This window comes from Heloderma suspectum, chromosome 2 (genome assembly GCF_057233095.1).
Source record: "Heloderma suspectum isolate Gila_16-S chromosome 2, 16-S_ref, whole genome shotgun sequence".
Taxonomy (NCBI): Eukaryota; Metazoa; Chordata; class Lepidosauria; order Squamata; family Helodermatidae; genus Heloderma; species Heloderma suspectum.
In genome coordinates this window covers 166,329,291-166,341,885 of record NC_139459.1, presented here as the reverse complement: position 1 = coordinate 166,341,885, position 12,595 = coordinate 166,329,291, and the positions used below count along the sequence as shown (strand labels likewise).

At 48.3% G+C, this 12,595-nt stretch overlaps 1 protein-coding gene across 2 annotated transcripts in view; it reads right to left on the bottom strand.

The window, feature by feature from the left end:
• Nucleotides 1–12,595, bottom strand: part of DENND1C (DENN domain containing 1C) — a 46,857-nt gene that overhangs the window by 22,879 nt on the left and 11,383 nt on the right. For both annotated transcript variants that reach the window (XM_084835758.1, XM_084835759.1), the window contains exons 5-11: nt 12,012–12,131; nt 9,987–10,056; nt 9,807–9,887; nt 8,601–8,690; nt 7,793–7,843; nt 4,878–4,988; nt 4,014–4,114 (exon numbers count right to left, since the gene is read on the bottom strand). In XM_084835758.1, coding sequence (XP_084691884.1) covers nt 4,014–4,114; nt 4,878–4,988; nt 7,793–7,843; nt 8,601–8,690; nt 9,807–9,887; nt 9,987–10,056; nt 12,012–12,131 — 624 coding nt within the window. The remainder of the gene's footprint in view (nt 1–4,013; nt 4,115–4,877; nt 4,989–7,792; nt 7,844–8,600; nt 8,691–9,806; nt 9,888–9,986; nt 10,057–12,011; nt 12,132–12,595) is intronic.

The window sequence follows — 12,595 nt, the reverse complement described above, 5'->3', positions numbered from 1 at the left end:
TGTAGCTTACAGCAGAGGAGCAAGGATGGATACCTTCGTGCCAGGAGACCCATGCCCGGAAGCAGCCCAAGCCACAGCAAGTGGCAGTCGCTCTCAGGGGCCGCCAGGTCAGAGACCAGGAAGGCAAGAGCCCCGACATCTCTGTGGGAAGGAAGCGCTGCCTGGGAGGTGCTTGGGTAGTGGGTGGAGGAGAGCAAGGAGGGGTCAGGACACACCAGCAAGAGCAGGGTCTCTCCTCTCACTGGTGCCTCTTAGGTTTCAGTCTCTCCCTCCCTCCAGGCTGGCTCCTAAGTCTTGCTAAAAAAAGAAAGTTGTGTCTCTGGAGAGGCACAGTGAAGCTTTAACCAGCAGGCTGGGCGGGGGGGGGCTTTAACCCTTGCCTCCCCCACTGTGATCCTGAGGAAAATCCCTCTTCTGAAGGCACCATTTGCATTGGGAGGAAACCCTCCATTGGCACTTCAGGATCACAGCACACCCCTTCATGGATCACTGCCTTGTTCTGGCGAAGGGGCTTGCGTAACTCAGTGAAGCCATAAGCTATGCCGTGCAGGGCCACCCAAGACGGACAGGTCATGGCGGAGAGTTCTGACAAAATGTGGTCCACTGGAGAAGGAAATGGCAACCCACTCCAGTATTCTTGCCAAGAAAACCCCATGGAACGTATCACAAGGCTAAAAGATATGACGCCGGAAGATGAGCCCCTCAGGTCGGAAGGTGTCCAATATGCTACTGGGGAAGAGCAGAGGGTATTTCCAAGTAGCGCCAGAAAGAGTGAAGCGGCTGGGCCAAACCCGAAAGGACACTCAGCTGTGGATGTGTCTGGTGGTGAAAAGAAAATCCGATGCTGTAAAGAACAATATTGTTTAGGAACCTGGAATGTCAGACCAATGAATCAAGGTAAGCTGGAGGTGGTCAAACATGAGATAGCAAGATTGAACATCGACATCTTGGGAATCAGCGAACTAAAATGGACAGGCATGGGCGAATTTAATTCAGGTGACCATCATATCTACTATTGTGGGCAAGAATCCCTTAGAAGAAATGGAGTAGCACTCATAGTCAACAAAAGGGTGGGAAAAGCAGTACTGGGGTACAATCTTAAAAATGATAGAATGATCTCAGTACGAATCCAAGGCAAACCATTCAACATCACAGTAATTCAAGTCTATGCCCCAACCACTGAGGCCGAAGAAGCTGAGGTTGATCGGTTCTATGAAGACCTACAACACCTTCTAGAACTAACACCAAGAAAAGATGTCCTCTTCATCATAGGGGATTGGAATGCTAAAGTAGGAAGTCAAGAAATCACTGGGATAACAGGCAGGCATGGCCTTAGTGTACAAAATGAAGCAGGACAAAAGCTAATAGAGTTTTGCCAAGAGAACACGCTGATCATAGCAAACACTCTTTTCCACCAGCACAAGAGGCGACTCTACACATGGACATCACCAGATGGTCAATATCGAAATCAGATTGATTATGTCCTTTGCAGCCAAAGATGGAGAAGCTCCATACAGTCAGTAAAAACATGACCTGGAGCTGACTGTGGCTCAGATCATGAGCTGCTTCTTGCAAAATTTCGGCTTAAATTGAAGAACGTCGGGAAAACCACTAAACCGTTCAGGTATGACCTAAATCATATCCCTGATGAATTTACAGTGGAGGTGAGGAATAGATTTCAGGGATTAGACCTGATAGACAGAGTGCCTGAGGAACTATGGACGGAGGTCCGTAACATTGTTCAGGAGGCAGCAACGAAATCCATCCCAAAGAAAAAGAAATGCAAGAAAGCCAAGTGGCTGTCTGATGAGGCTTTACAAGTAGCTCACGAAAGAAGGGAAGCGAAAAGCAAGGGAGAAAGGGGAAGATATACCCAACTGAATGCAGAATTCCAGAGAATAGCAAGGAGAGACAAGAAGGCCTTCTTAAATAAACAATGCAAAGAAATCGAGGAAAACAACAGAATGGGAAAGACTAGAGATCTCTTCAAGAAAATTGGAGATCTCAAGGGAACGTTTTGTGCAAAGACGGGCATGATAAAGGACAAAGAAGGCAGGGACCTAACAGAAGCAGATGAGATTAAGAAGAGGTGGAAAGAATACACAGAAGAACTCTACAGGAAAGATCTGAATGTCCCTGATAGCCATGATAGTGCGGTCACTGAGCTTGAGCCGGACATCCTAGAGAGTGAAGTCAAGTGGGCCTTAGGAAGCATTAGTAACAACAAAGCTAGCGGAGATGACAGTATTCCAGCCGAGCTATTTAAAATCCTAAAAGATGATGCTGTTAAAGTGCTGCATTCAATATGCCAACAAATCTGGAACACTCAACAGTGGCCACAAGACTGGAAAAGGTCAGTTTACATTCCAATTCCAAAGAAGGGCAACGCCAAAGAGTGTTCAAACTACCACACAATTGCGCTCATTTCACATGCCAGCAAGGTGATGCTCAAAATCCTACAAGCTAGGCTTCAGCAGTATGCGAACCGAGAACTACCGGAAGTACAACCTGGGTTTCGAAGAGGCAGAGGAACTAGAGATCAAATCGCCAACATTCGCTGCATCATGGAGAAAGCAAGAGAATTCCAGAAAAACGTCTATTTCTGCTTCATTGACTACGCTAAAGCCTTTGATTGTGTGGATCACAACAAACTGTGGCAAATTCTTAAAGTGATGGGAGTACCAGACCACCTTACCTGTCTCCTGAGAAACCTGTACGAGGGTCAAGAAGCAACAGTAAGAACCAGACATGGAACAACCGAGTGGTTCAAAATTGGGAAAGGAGTACGACAAGGCTGCATATTGTCGCCCTGCTTATTTAATTTATATGCAGAGTACATCATGAGAAATGCCGGGTTGGATGAATCAGAGGTCGGAATTAAGATTGCTGGGAGAATTATCAATAACCTCCGATATGCAGACGATACCACCCTAATGGCAGAAAGCGAAGAGGATCTAAAGAGCCTCTTGTTGAGGGTGAAAGAGGAGAGTGCAAAAGCTGGTTTGAAACTCCACATTAAAAAAACGAAGATCATGGCATCTGGCCCCATCACTTCCTGGCATATAGAAGGGGAAGAAATGGAAGCAGTGACAGATTTTACTTTCTTGGGCTCCAAGATCACTGCAGACGGTGACTGTAGCCATGAAATTCAAAGACGCTTGCTCCTTGGGAGGAAAGCTACGGCCAACCTAGACAGCATAGTAAGAAGCAGAGACATCACCTTGCCGACAAAGGTCCGTCTAATCAAAGCTATGGTTTTCCCAGTAGTAATGTATGGCTGTGAGAGCTGGACTATAAGGAAGGCTGAGCGCCGAAGAATTGATGCTTTCGAACTGTGGTGCTGGAGAAGACTCTTACGAGTCCCCTGGACTGCAAGGAGGTCAAATCAGTCCATCCTAAAGGAAATCAACCCTGAGTGCTCATTGGAAGGACAGATAATGAAGCTGAAGCTCAAATATTTTGGCCACCTAATGCGAAGAGAAAACTCCCTGGAAAAGACCCTGATGCTGGGAAAGACTGAAGGCAAAAGGAGAAAGGGACGGCAGAGGATGAGATGGCTAGATAGCATCACGGATGCAATGAATATGAACTTGAGCACGCTCCGGGAGAGAGCGCAGGACAGGAAGGCCTGGCGTGCTATGGTCCATGGGGTCACGAAGAGTCGGACACGACTGAACGACTGAACAACAACAAATCACAGCACAGGAGGAAAAGGCTACATTCCCAGCCCAGGCCTGCTGTGATGCAGATAATCATCAGCTGCTGCAATGCTTTTTGCACTTTGAAAACATCTGTATGTTAAATGCAAAGACTAGCCTCCTTTGGCCCTTCTGGGGAGCACCAACAGCACAGGCAAGCTTCTTTGCCTCCTCCTGTCCTCACAGCTCTCCCCGCCAGCACACCCTCACCTGCCTCCAGCTTCCTGGGATGCCCCCCGCCCGCAACAGCTTCCAGGTTTTACTCCCGCTCAGCACAGGACCCCAGCTTCCAAGGAGGAAATGCAAAGTGCTCACCAGCAGTAGTCAAGGAGGTGCGAGGGCAACGCAGGGATGTAGATGTGCTGCCAATGCATGGGGTACAACATGGAGGAGGAGGCCTGCACACAGGCGGTGAGCTGCAGGGAGACAGAGGCAGGCCGCTGGTTAGATCACACCGACCCCACTTGGAAGCTGGGCAAGGCGGCAGGCTGGAGCCACAGGTGCAGGGGGTGGGGAGAACAAGAACAACAGCTGGCACTGATACGGTGCTTTGCAGTCTTAAAAGAGCGTCACAGACTGTATCTTGTTGTAATCCATCCAACAAACCTGTACAGTAAGCGAGTGTTATTGTCTATCGCAAATGGGGGACTGAGGGTGAGAGAAGAGTGGCTTGCCTAAGGCTCTCTAGTGAGTTCATGCCAGAGGCAAGATTTGAACCAGGGACCTTCTGCCATGCTTCCAGATGAGGCCGTTACCACACCATCGTTCTGCCTCATTCACAGAATTTTAGGGGAGGTCCAGATATCGCCGCTTTCCATTCGTAACCCTCCTGGGTTTTCACATGGCTTCTTCTGCCTTTTTTCTTGCTGCAGAAAATCCATTAAGGAGACGGGCAGAATCACTGCACAAGGCCTCCTGATTGATAGCACCAGGCGGCCTCCATCTGGAAGCCCCCCAGATCTGTACTTCAGTTTCTTAGCCACTAAGGGCACAATCCTAGGCATGTTTAGACAGAAAAACGTCCTACAACTCCCAGCATGCCCCAGCTAGAAAGAAAGAACAGAGGCAGCCCCTGCTCTCCCAAGCCCTGCCCCCTTGCGTTTCAGGGTCTGTGCCTCAGGAGACCTGGCGGCTTCCCCCCTCTTTAACACCCCCCCTCCCGGATCGCCTGGCCCTCACCGTGCTAAGCTTGCTGGTGGTGAGCAGGATCCGTCGCTCGTGGAGCAGGCTCGCATACAGATGCAGCATGTTGTTCACGTCCACGGCCACAACAAACTCGGTCAGGTTTCTCTGAGGGGAACAGCCAAGATCTAGGTAGGCTCTCCAATGCAGACTTGGCACAATGCACCCCAACCTGCCCCCTCCCGGTTTCTGCTGTATTCTGCTTTCACCCATGGCAATACAGTGCACACACACACACACACCCGCTCCTTCACTGCATTCCTGCCACCTATTTATTATGGACAGGCTCCTGTGTCTTTCAGGGCACCTCCAGGCAAGGCTTTTACAGCATCATCACCCTGCCTCATTCATGGAATTCCACATCATTGTCTTCCATTTGTAACCCTCCTTTTTCCCACTTCTTCCATCCTTTTTCTTATCGTAGAAATCCATTAAGGAAAAATAAAACAGAACAGCTGCACAAGACCTTCCAATTGGTCTCGCTAGGAGGCCTCTGTTTAGACCAGGGCTGGGCAACTTCTCCCTCTCTCATAACTCTAGGGATGTACGAAACCCCCTTACCTGGAGTCCGCGGGGCATCCAGCAATCCCTCCCTCCCCCCCAGAATCCTTGCCGGCCAGCTCCACTCTGCAGCAAGTCCATGGTGCTGCCGGCCAGCTCCAGCCGCTGGCAGACTTCCATCTGCTGCCAGTCTGCAGACGCAAATGGCGTCTGGCGTAGCAGACGCCATTTGCGTCCCTGCTCTTTGCCATGATAGGCTATGTAAATCTTTATGTAGCCTATCATGGCAAAGAGCAGGGACGCAAATGGCATAGCGGACACTATTTGCGTCCCTGCTATTTGCCGTAAAAAGATTTACGTAGCCTATTACGGCAAACAGCAGGGACACAAATGGCGTAGCAGACGCTATTTGTATCCCTGCTCTTTGCCGTGATGGGCTACGTAAAGATTTAGAACACAGAACAACGTAAATATTTATGTAGCCTATCACGGCAAAAAGAAGGGACGTAAATGGCGTCCACTACGCTGGACGCCATTTTCTTCCGCAGACCGGCAGCAGATGGCCTGGACCCAGCCAGTGGCAGGTAGGAACCGTTCCAGGGCAACTTCACGGGGTGGTGGAGGTGGGTGGTCCGCTCCGCCACAGACTCCGCGGGGCTGGATTCTGAAGAATTCATTCTAAAGGACTCATTGGAGTCCATGGCGGAATTCTCTAACATCCCTACATAACTCTAGAACCCGGGGTCATCACATGAAGCTGATTGGTGGGAGATTCAGGACAGATAAAAGGAAGTACTTCTTCACATAGAATACAGTTAACTGATGGAATTCACTTCCACGAGATGCAGTGATGGCCACCAATTTGGATGGCCTTAAAAGGGGGCTTGACAAATTCATGGAGGGGAAGGCTATCAATGGCTGCTAGTCCTGGGCTATGTACTACCTCCAGTATCAGATGCAGTATGCCTATGTACACCAGTTGCTGGGGAATATGAGCAGGAGAGCGTTCTTGCTCTCATGTCCTGCTTGTGGGTTTCCCGTGGGCAGCAGGTTGGCCACTGTGTGAACAGAATGCTGGACTAGATGAACCACTGGTCTGTTCCAGCATGGCTGGATCAGCATGGCTCCTCATGTTCTTAACTTGTGACCTTCCAGATATTTTGGCCTATGATCTCCATCAGCCCAAGCCAGCATAGTTAATGGCGAAGGAGGATGGGAGTTCTTGGCCAAAAAAACCTGGAGGGCCACAAGTTACACAGCCTTGGTCTAGAAGCACCCTAAGAGCAACATGACAGTAGGAAAGGCCCAGCGAAAGCTTTCCCATTACTAGAAATATAGGAAGCTGCCCTATACTAAGTTAGACCCCACTGGGTCCACCTAGCCCAACATGGTCTACTCTGCAGGAGCAGCATGCCAGTGTCTTCCCCATCACCTACAACCTCAGGGGTAGGCAACCTTTTTTGGCCTTGTGGGCTGCGTGCAAGGCCAGGTCAGGTCCGCACACATGCACACCTACACACAAACTCTTCCTTGCACCTACTTTTCGATGCATATAGACGGAGAGCTTTAAATGCACAAGTGATCTTGGCAGTGCTGGCATCACCTGAGGATGTGAAGGTTAAAGCTTCCCTCATCACCCAGCAACACAAGTCAGGCTCACTGTTTCCCTGCCGCCATTAGAGGCGGGGAAGCAGTGTTCTTGGCTGCACCGGCATTGCTGAGGAGGAAGCAAAAGTCTCTTCCCCTATCCCAGCAACCCCGATAACAGCACCAGAACAGCCCTCGTCCCTGCAGCTGATCAGCTGGGCTGCAGGGGAACATGGGCATCCCAGGCCTTAGCAGGCCAGACAAAGGGCGATGGAGGGCCACAGGCAGCCCATGGGTTACCCACCCCTGTGCTACCCGATCTTCTTAACTGGAGACACCAGGGATCAGATCCAGGGCCTTCTGCATGCAGAGCCTGTGCTCACTGACCTGCGCTCCCTTCCCCTGCATCTCTCTGCCAGGAACAGGCTCAGCCCTTGCACTGCTGCCTGTCATGCAGCTGTTAAAAGCACAGCAGCAGCCTGGCCACAGAAATACAGCAACTCTGATTATTGCTGCTCTGTTTTCCTTCTTCCCACAATGCTTTACAGACCCCTCTTCGCCCCTGATGCTGCATGACACCCAACTGCACAAGACACTTCCCTTGCACTACCACTGTCCACTGGATACCTCTCCCTCTCTTGGGGAAGTGCCCTCAGCAATACATTGCTCCCCCCCACATTTGAAGTCTATATAGTGCTACCAAGGGGTGTCCTTTCTCACCCCATTCTTTGCAGCTTCACATGAGAAAAGTTAACACTGGCTCATCCAGACCTCTACCTCCCGCCCGTATCCCAAAGCTTTAAGACAGGACCCCTGTGGCTTACATTTTCAGGGATGGTGGGCAGTTTGCCATGGTCGGGAGCAATGAAATAAGCCTGGAACAAAGGACAAATGGTGACAATCTGCTCAGGCCAGAAGAGGAATTGGTGAAGCAAAGTTAGCATTGGTGGTAATCTGAGCAACCTATATTAGTGGCCAGAACTGGCTGGTCATATTCATTAAGGCCAAACAACAGGTTACACCAGGAGTTTCATGACTGATCTCTCAACTTCCTTGAAAAATTAAATGCAGCTGTGGGGTGGAGGTGCTAAATTTGATCAGGGAAACAATATGGGGACTGGGGATGTTTAACCCTTTCCTCCGTGCACTGTTTCCCCAATTTAAAACCCCATCCCACACTATTTACTGGGGAGGATAGAGGAATTAAAGGCATGATACAGGCACCCCACCCCTCCAGGACAATAGCAGCTGGTAAATCATGAGCTGCACCACCTACTGCAGGTAAGGAAAAACCATTTAAAAAAATGCTCCCATATGTAAAGAAAAGAAAAAAAAAGCAATTCTTTGCAAGTAGAGTACTAGAATAGCAATGAGTAAGCTAAACTAGAACCTTCCTCACCAACGTACTACTTCCTCACTTATAGATAGATAGATATACACAGGACGAGCATTAAAAAAAATAGATTTCTCCCACCTGGAGTTTAGAGTGGTAGAGCCCATTCAATACCAGGTGCTAGTTCCTTAAAGGCAGCAATTATATCACCTGGACATCACATGGCCAAGTGGAGGAAAGACTAGATAGTCAAGGGCCATTGAGTTAGCCAGCATACATACACTGGACATCTGGCTTACCACTGCTGTCCCAGGATTCAGATCTTGGTTCTTGTCTTGTCTGTTCAGATTGTTCTCCGTGGAAATTTTCAATTTGGTCATCTTTGGGTCCTTAGAGGACAGCAAGAAGTGGTGAAAAAGGAACTCAGAAAGATGTGACTGACTCTCCAAGCCAGAGACCCAGGAGGGCACAGCACATTTAATAAAGGTAGACAGGGTGAGGTATTGTTTCCATTTTTTGTTTTTCAGTAATATACTTGAGCTTTCAAAACTATTCCAGGTATTTCTTAAAATACTTTTGAGAGTATAAAATACTGTAAACAAAGCTTGTTTTTTTAAAAACAAAACACCCCTCACTGCACTCCTTTCCACTTCTGCATAATCTAAAGGCATTATATATAAAAAGAACATTAGCAACAGCCCTTGATGATACCCAGATGTTTTTAAAAATGTAGATATCGATCATTATCAGGATCACAAGCGTGGAGGGAAAATTTAACCCTTTCCTTCCATGGATTTGCACTGGGAGGAAACCCCTCCCCATGGGCAACAATGCAAATTCCCTGCTTCAGAGGAGGGATTTTTCGCAGGACCACAGCATGGAAAGAAAGAGTTAAATTCTGCCATCCTTGTTCTCCCCCACCTCTACAGTGATCCTGTTAATTGTCACACACACAGCTGATGCTATTTACATTTTCCAAACCCTACATGACAAAAGCAAAGCATTTAGTGTGGAGTCTGGGTCCCACCCTTGCCTTTTTGCTAGAGCAGGTATTTGTTCTGGAATGCAACTCTCCTCCATCACTCCAACTCTGTGTAAGGAAGAGCTGCCCCTGTTAAATGGGAGTTTCCCACACAGATCTTTAAAGGCACTGGGCAGTATCCAATGCTTGCAATCCACCAGCGCTAAACACAATGAGATAGTAGGAAAGACCTGTAGCACAACTGGAATCAAGCACGACCCAGGAAACTAGCCAAAACTACTGCAAGCTCTGCTGACTTGTCGGATTCCAGAAGCTGTAGTTTTGGCTAGTTTTTAGGTGCGCTAGCCAGTGGTTGCTTCCTGTTGCAGTAGCGATTATTCCCACTAGCACAGCAGTGGTACTGGATTCTACCCAGTGTCAGGAAAAGATTCCCTTATTGCAAAAGATGGTGGTACCCCTACCCAAAACTGAGGGTGTCTTCAGACTTTTACATCTGCTCCATGTTAGAGAGGTGAATACTTACAAATTCAAGGCTGATGGGGCTGCTGAGGTTAGGCACAGGGTGGATATAGAGTGCCGCTAAGAACTCATCCAGCTCGGCAATCTGGTGGTGAAGATAAAGTCAGAGGTTGAATCTTTAAATGAAAAAAAAAATGAGGAGTAGGAATCAAGCCTGAAATGGACCCAGAATTCCTGCCCTCACCTGCTCCTTGGCTAAGTTGTCTGCAACGTAGTTCAGGATCTTGTAGAAAACTTCAAACCAGGGCAAGTAACTGTCAAAACAAGCAACAGCATCAGGGGACCAACTGATTGCAACCTCTTGCTTTGTCTGCAGAATGTTTCCTGTACAATCCCTGCCATCTCCAGTTAAAAGGATCCCAGGAGGCAAGGGCTGGGGAAGACTCTAAACAGCCACTGCTAGTCCGAGGAATCAGTGCTGGCCTTCGACAGATCCACTGTCTGACTCCACAGGCATCTGATGCGGCCCTTGGGACTGAAAAGGCTGCACACCCCTGATGTATAAGGTAACGCTGTATGTTCCTACTGCCTCTGAACACAGACGTTCCAGTTTAAAGGCAGCGGTAGAGGCGTGTGGTTTGTATGTATAAGGCTCCAGCTTCATTCCCTGGCACCATCGCACACAGCGGGGCTAGGAAAAGCCCCTATGTGGCAGAGCTGCTGCAAGCTGCAGAAGACAATCCTGGGCTACACAGACTAATCTCCCCCCCTGCCCCCCCATGGATTATGGTTGTCACCACTCCCTTCACAGCTAAATGTGCTGTGACATTTTCAGAGTGAAAGAAGGCCAGATACACTGACCAAAGGTCTAGACTGGGCGGGAAAGGGCTCTATCCCTTTATGGAGAAACAGAGGAGGAAAAGAACTGAAGAGCAAGATCCAGCACAAGGAGCTGTTGCTATATGATGGTCCTATGCCAGCAACAGAGGAGACAGGTGCTCCTTTGAAACCAGAGTGTCTGATGAGCTATTCTGTTAGAGGAATGAGATTCAATGGGGGAGTGCAGTGGAGCCCTCCTGCAAGCACTGGAGAGGCACGTGGGTGGCTCAGTGGCAACAGACTTCCACAACGCCTTCTCCTTGTCTGCACCTCTAGCTAGTCAAACTTCTAATCATCACCTGGGTTCAAAAGTGGAGTGAGGGGAAGGGGCAGACAATCTGTGTGCCCATGTGCCTGTGTAGGGGGGGAATTACACCTGGAAGGACTTTCTCTGTACAGTTCGTAGTAAAGAACAAGGCAATGAAATCAACCTCTATCCCCACAAAATCTAAAAAGCCACCAGCATGGCTGGCTGGGGCATGCTGGGAGTTGTGGGTCATTTTCTGCCTAAATATGCATAGGGCTGCAGCCATAAGAGTGCAATACTATGCACATCTACTCAGATGTAAGTCCCACTGAGTTTAATAGGACTTACTCCCAGGCAAGTTTGTATAGGACTGCAGCCTAAGCTATGAACCTGGAGGTGCCTAATTCAAATCTCACCTCTGCTGCTAGGGGGCCTTTAGCAAGAAATTCTCTCTGTCAGCCTCTGTCTATAGTTCTGCTTTACCTTACGGGGCTATTGCAAGGATAATACTCAGCACATCACATGTTCGAAGCACTTTGCCTAGGTTATTTTGTAATCCTTACCACAATCATATAAGGTTGGTCAGTATTATTATCCCATACTGCAGATGGGAGGGTTGAGAGTGGCTTGCGGAGGGGCCCTTACCGAGTTCACAGCATTCAAACAAGGAGCACCTCAGTTGTCTTATTTATGTATTTATTTCATTTTTATACCACCCAACAGCCAAAGCTCTCAGGGCGGTTCACAAAATTAAAACCACAAAATACATCAGAAAATACAGTATAAAATATAATAGATATCCTAGCCGCTATATAAATGCGAAGTGTTATTGCTTGTGATTTATTTTCTGAAATGGTTCCTATTATTTTGTACTCAGCACAAATAAAGATCTTTTTTGTGGATCTGGGTGTTCTTGCTGCCCTCTGTTTTTTCAGAGCAACCTTCCACATCCCTTCTGCCTGGTACTAGCTCAGCTGCTCTGATTCACAGCATACGTTTAGCCAGCAGGAGTCCGCCCTGAAAGCAGCAGAGACTTGCAGGCCTTTGCCTCAATGCCCAGTTCCCAGAACGTCACCGGGCGAAGTGATAAATCCCACCTGTGAGAGAGATGAGAGAAGGCTAAGCAAGAGTGAACTATCCTACCTGAGGATGCACAGGCAGGTACGGAAGCCTATGGCCAGTCGGCAGAAGCCAAAGCGCTGCTTCCCCTCCATGTCGGTGAGTGCGAAAGTGAAGTGTTGGACTGCCGGGCTCTCCTTAACCCTTAATAGGAAAGGGAGAACAGTGTAAAAGAGGTGATCAGGGGCTGGGGGAGAATACAACAAATCAGCTAAAACAACAACAACAAAATCCTTTAATTTGTTAAAGGCTAAGAAGTTTCTTATGGTATATGTTGTTGGGGGCAACAGCCCACTTTGTCAGGTGCACAAAGGAGTCACGTAAGTTGGTACTGGAATATATACACATATGAATGCAGAGTAGGAATACCATTCTACATAATGGGGCCAAAAGAAAGGGACAGCAGTAGATGTGCATCATGTTTACACAGACCACAAATGGTGAGGAAGGGGGGGATATGACAGAAGTTTATAGAATTATGCATGGTGTGGAGAAAGTAGATAAGAGACCCTTTTCTCTCTTTCTCATAATACCAGAACCTAGGGTCATCCCATTAAACTGAAAGGTGAGAGATTCAGGACAGATAAAAGGAAGGACTTCTTCACATG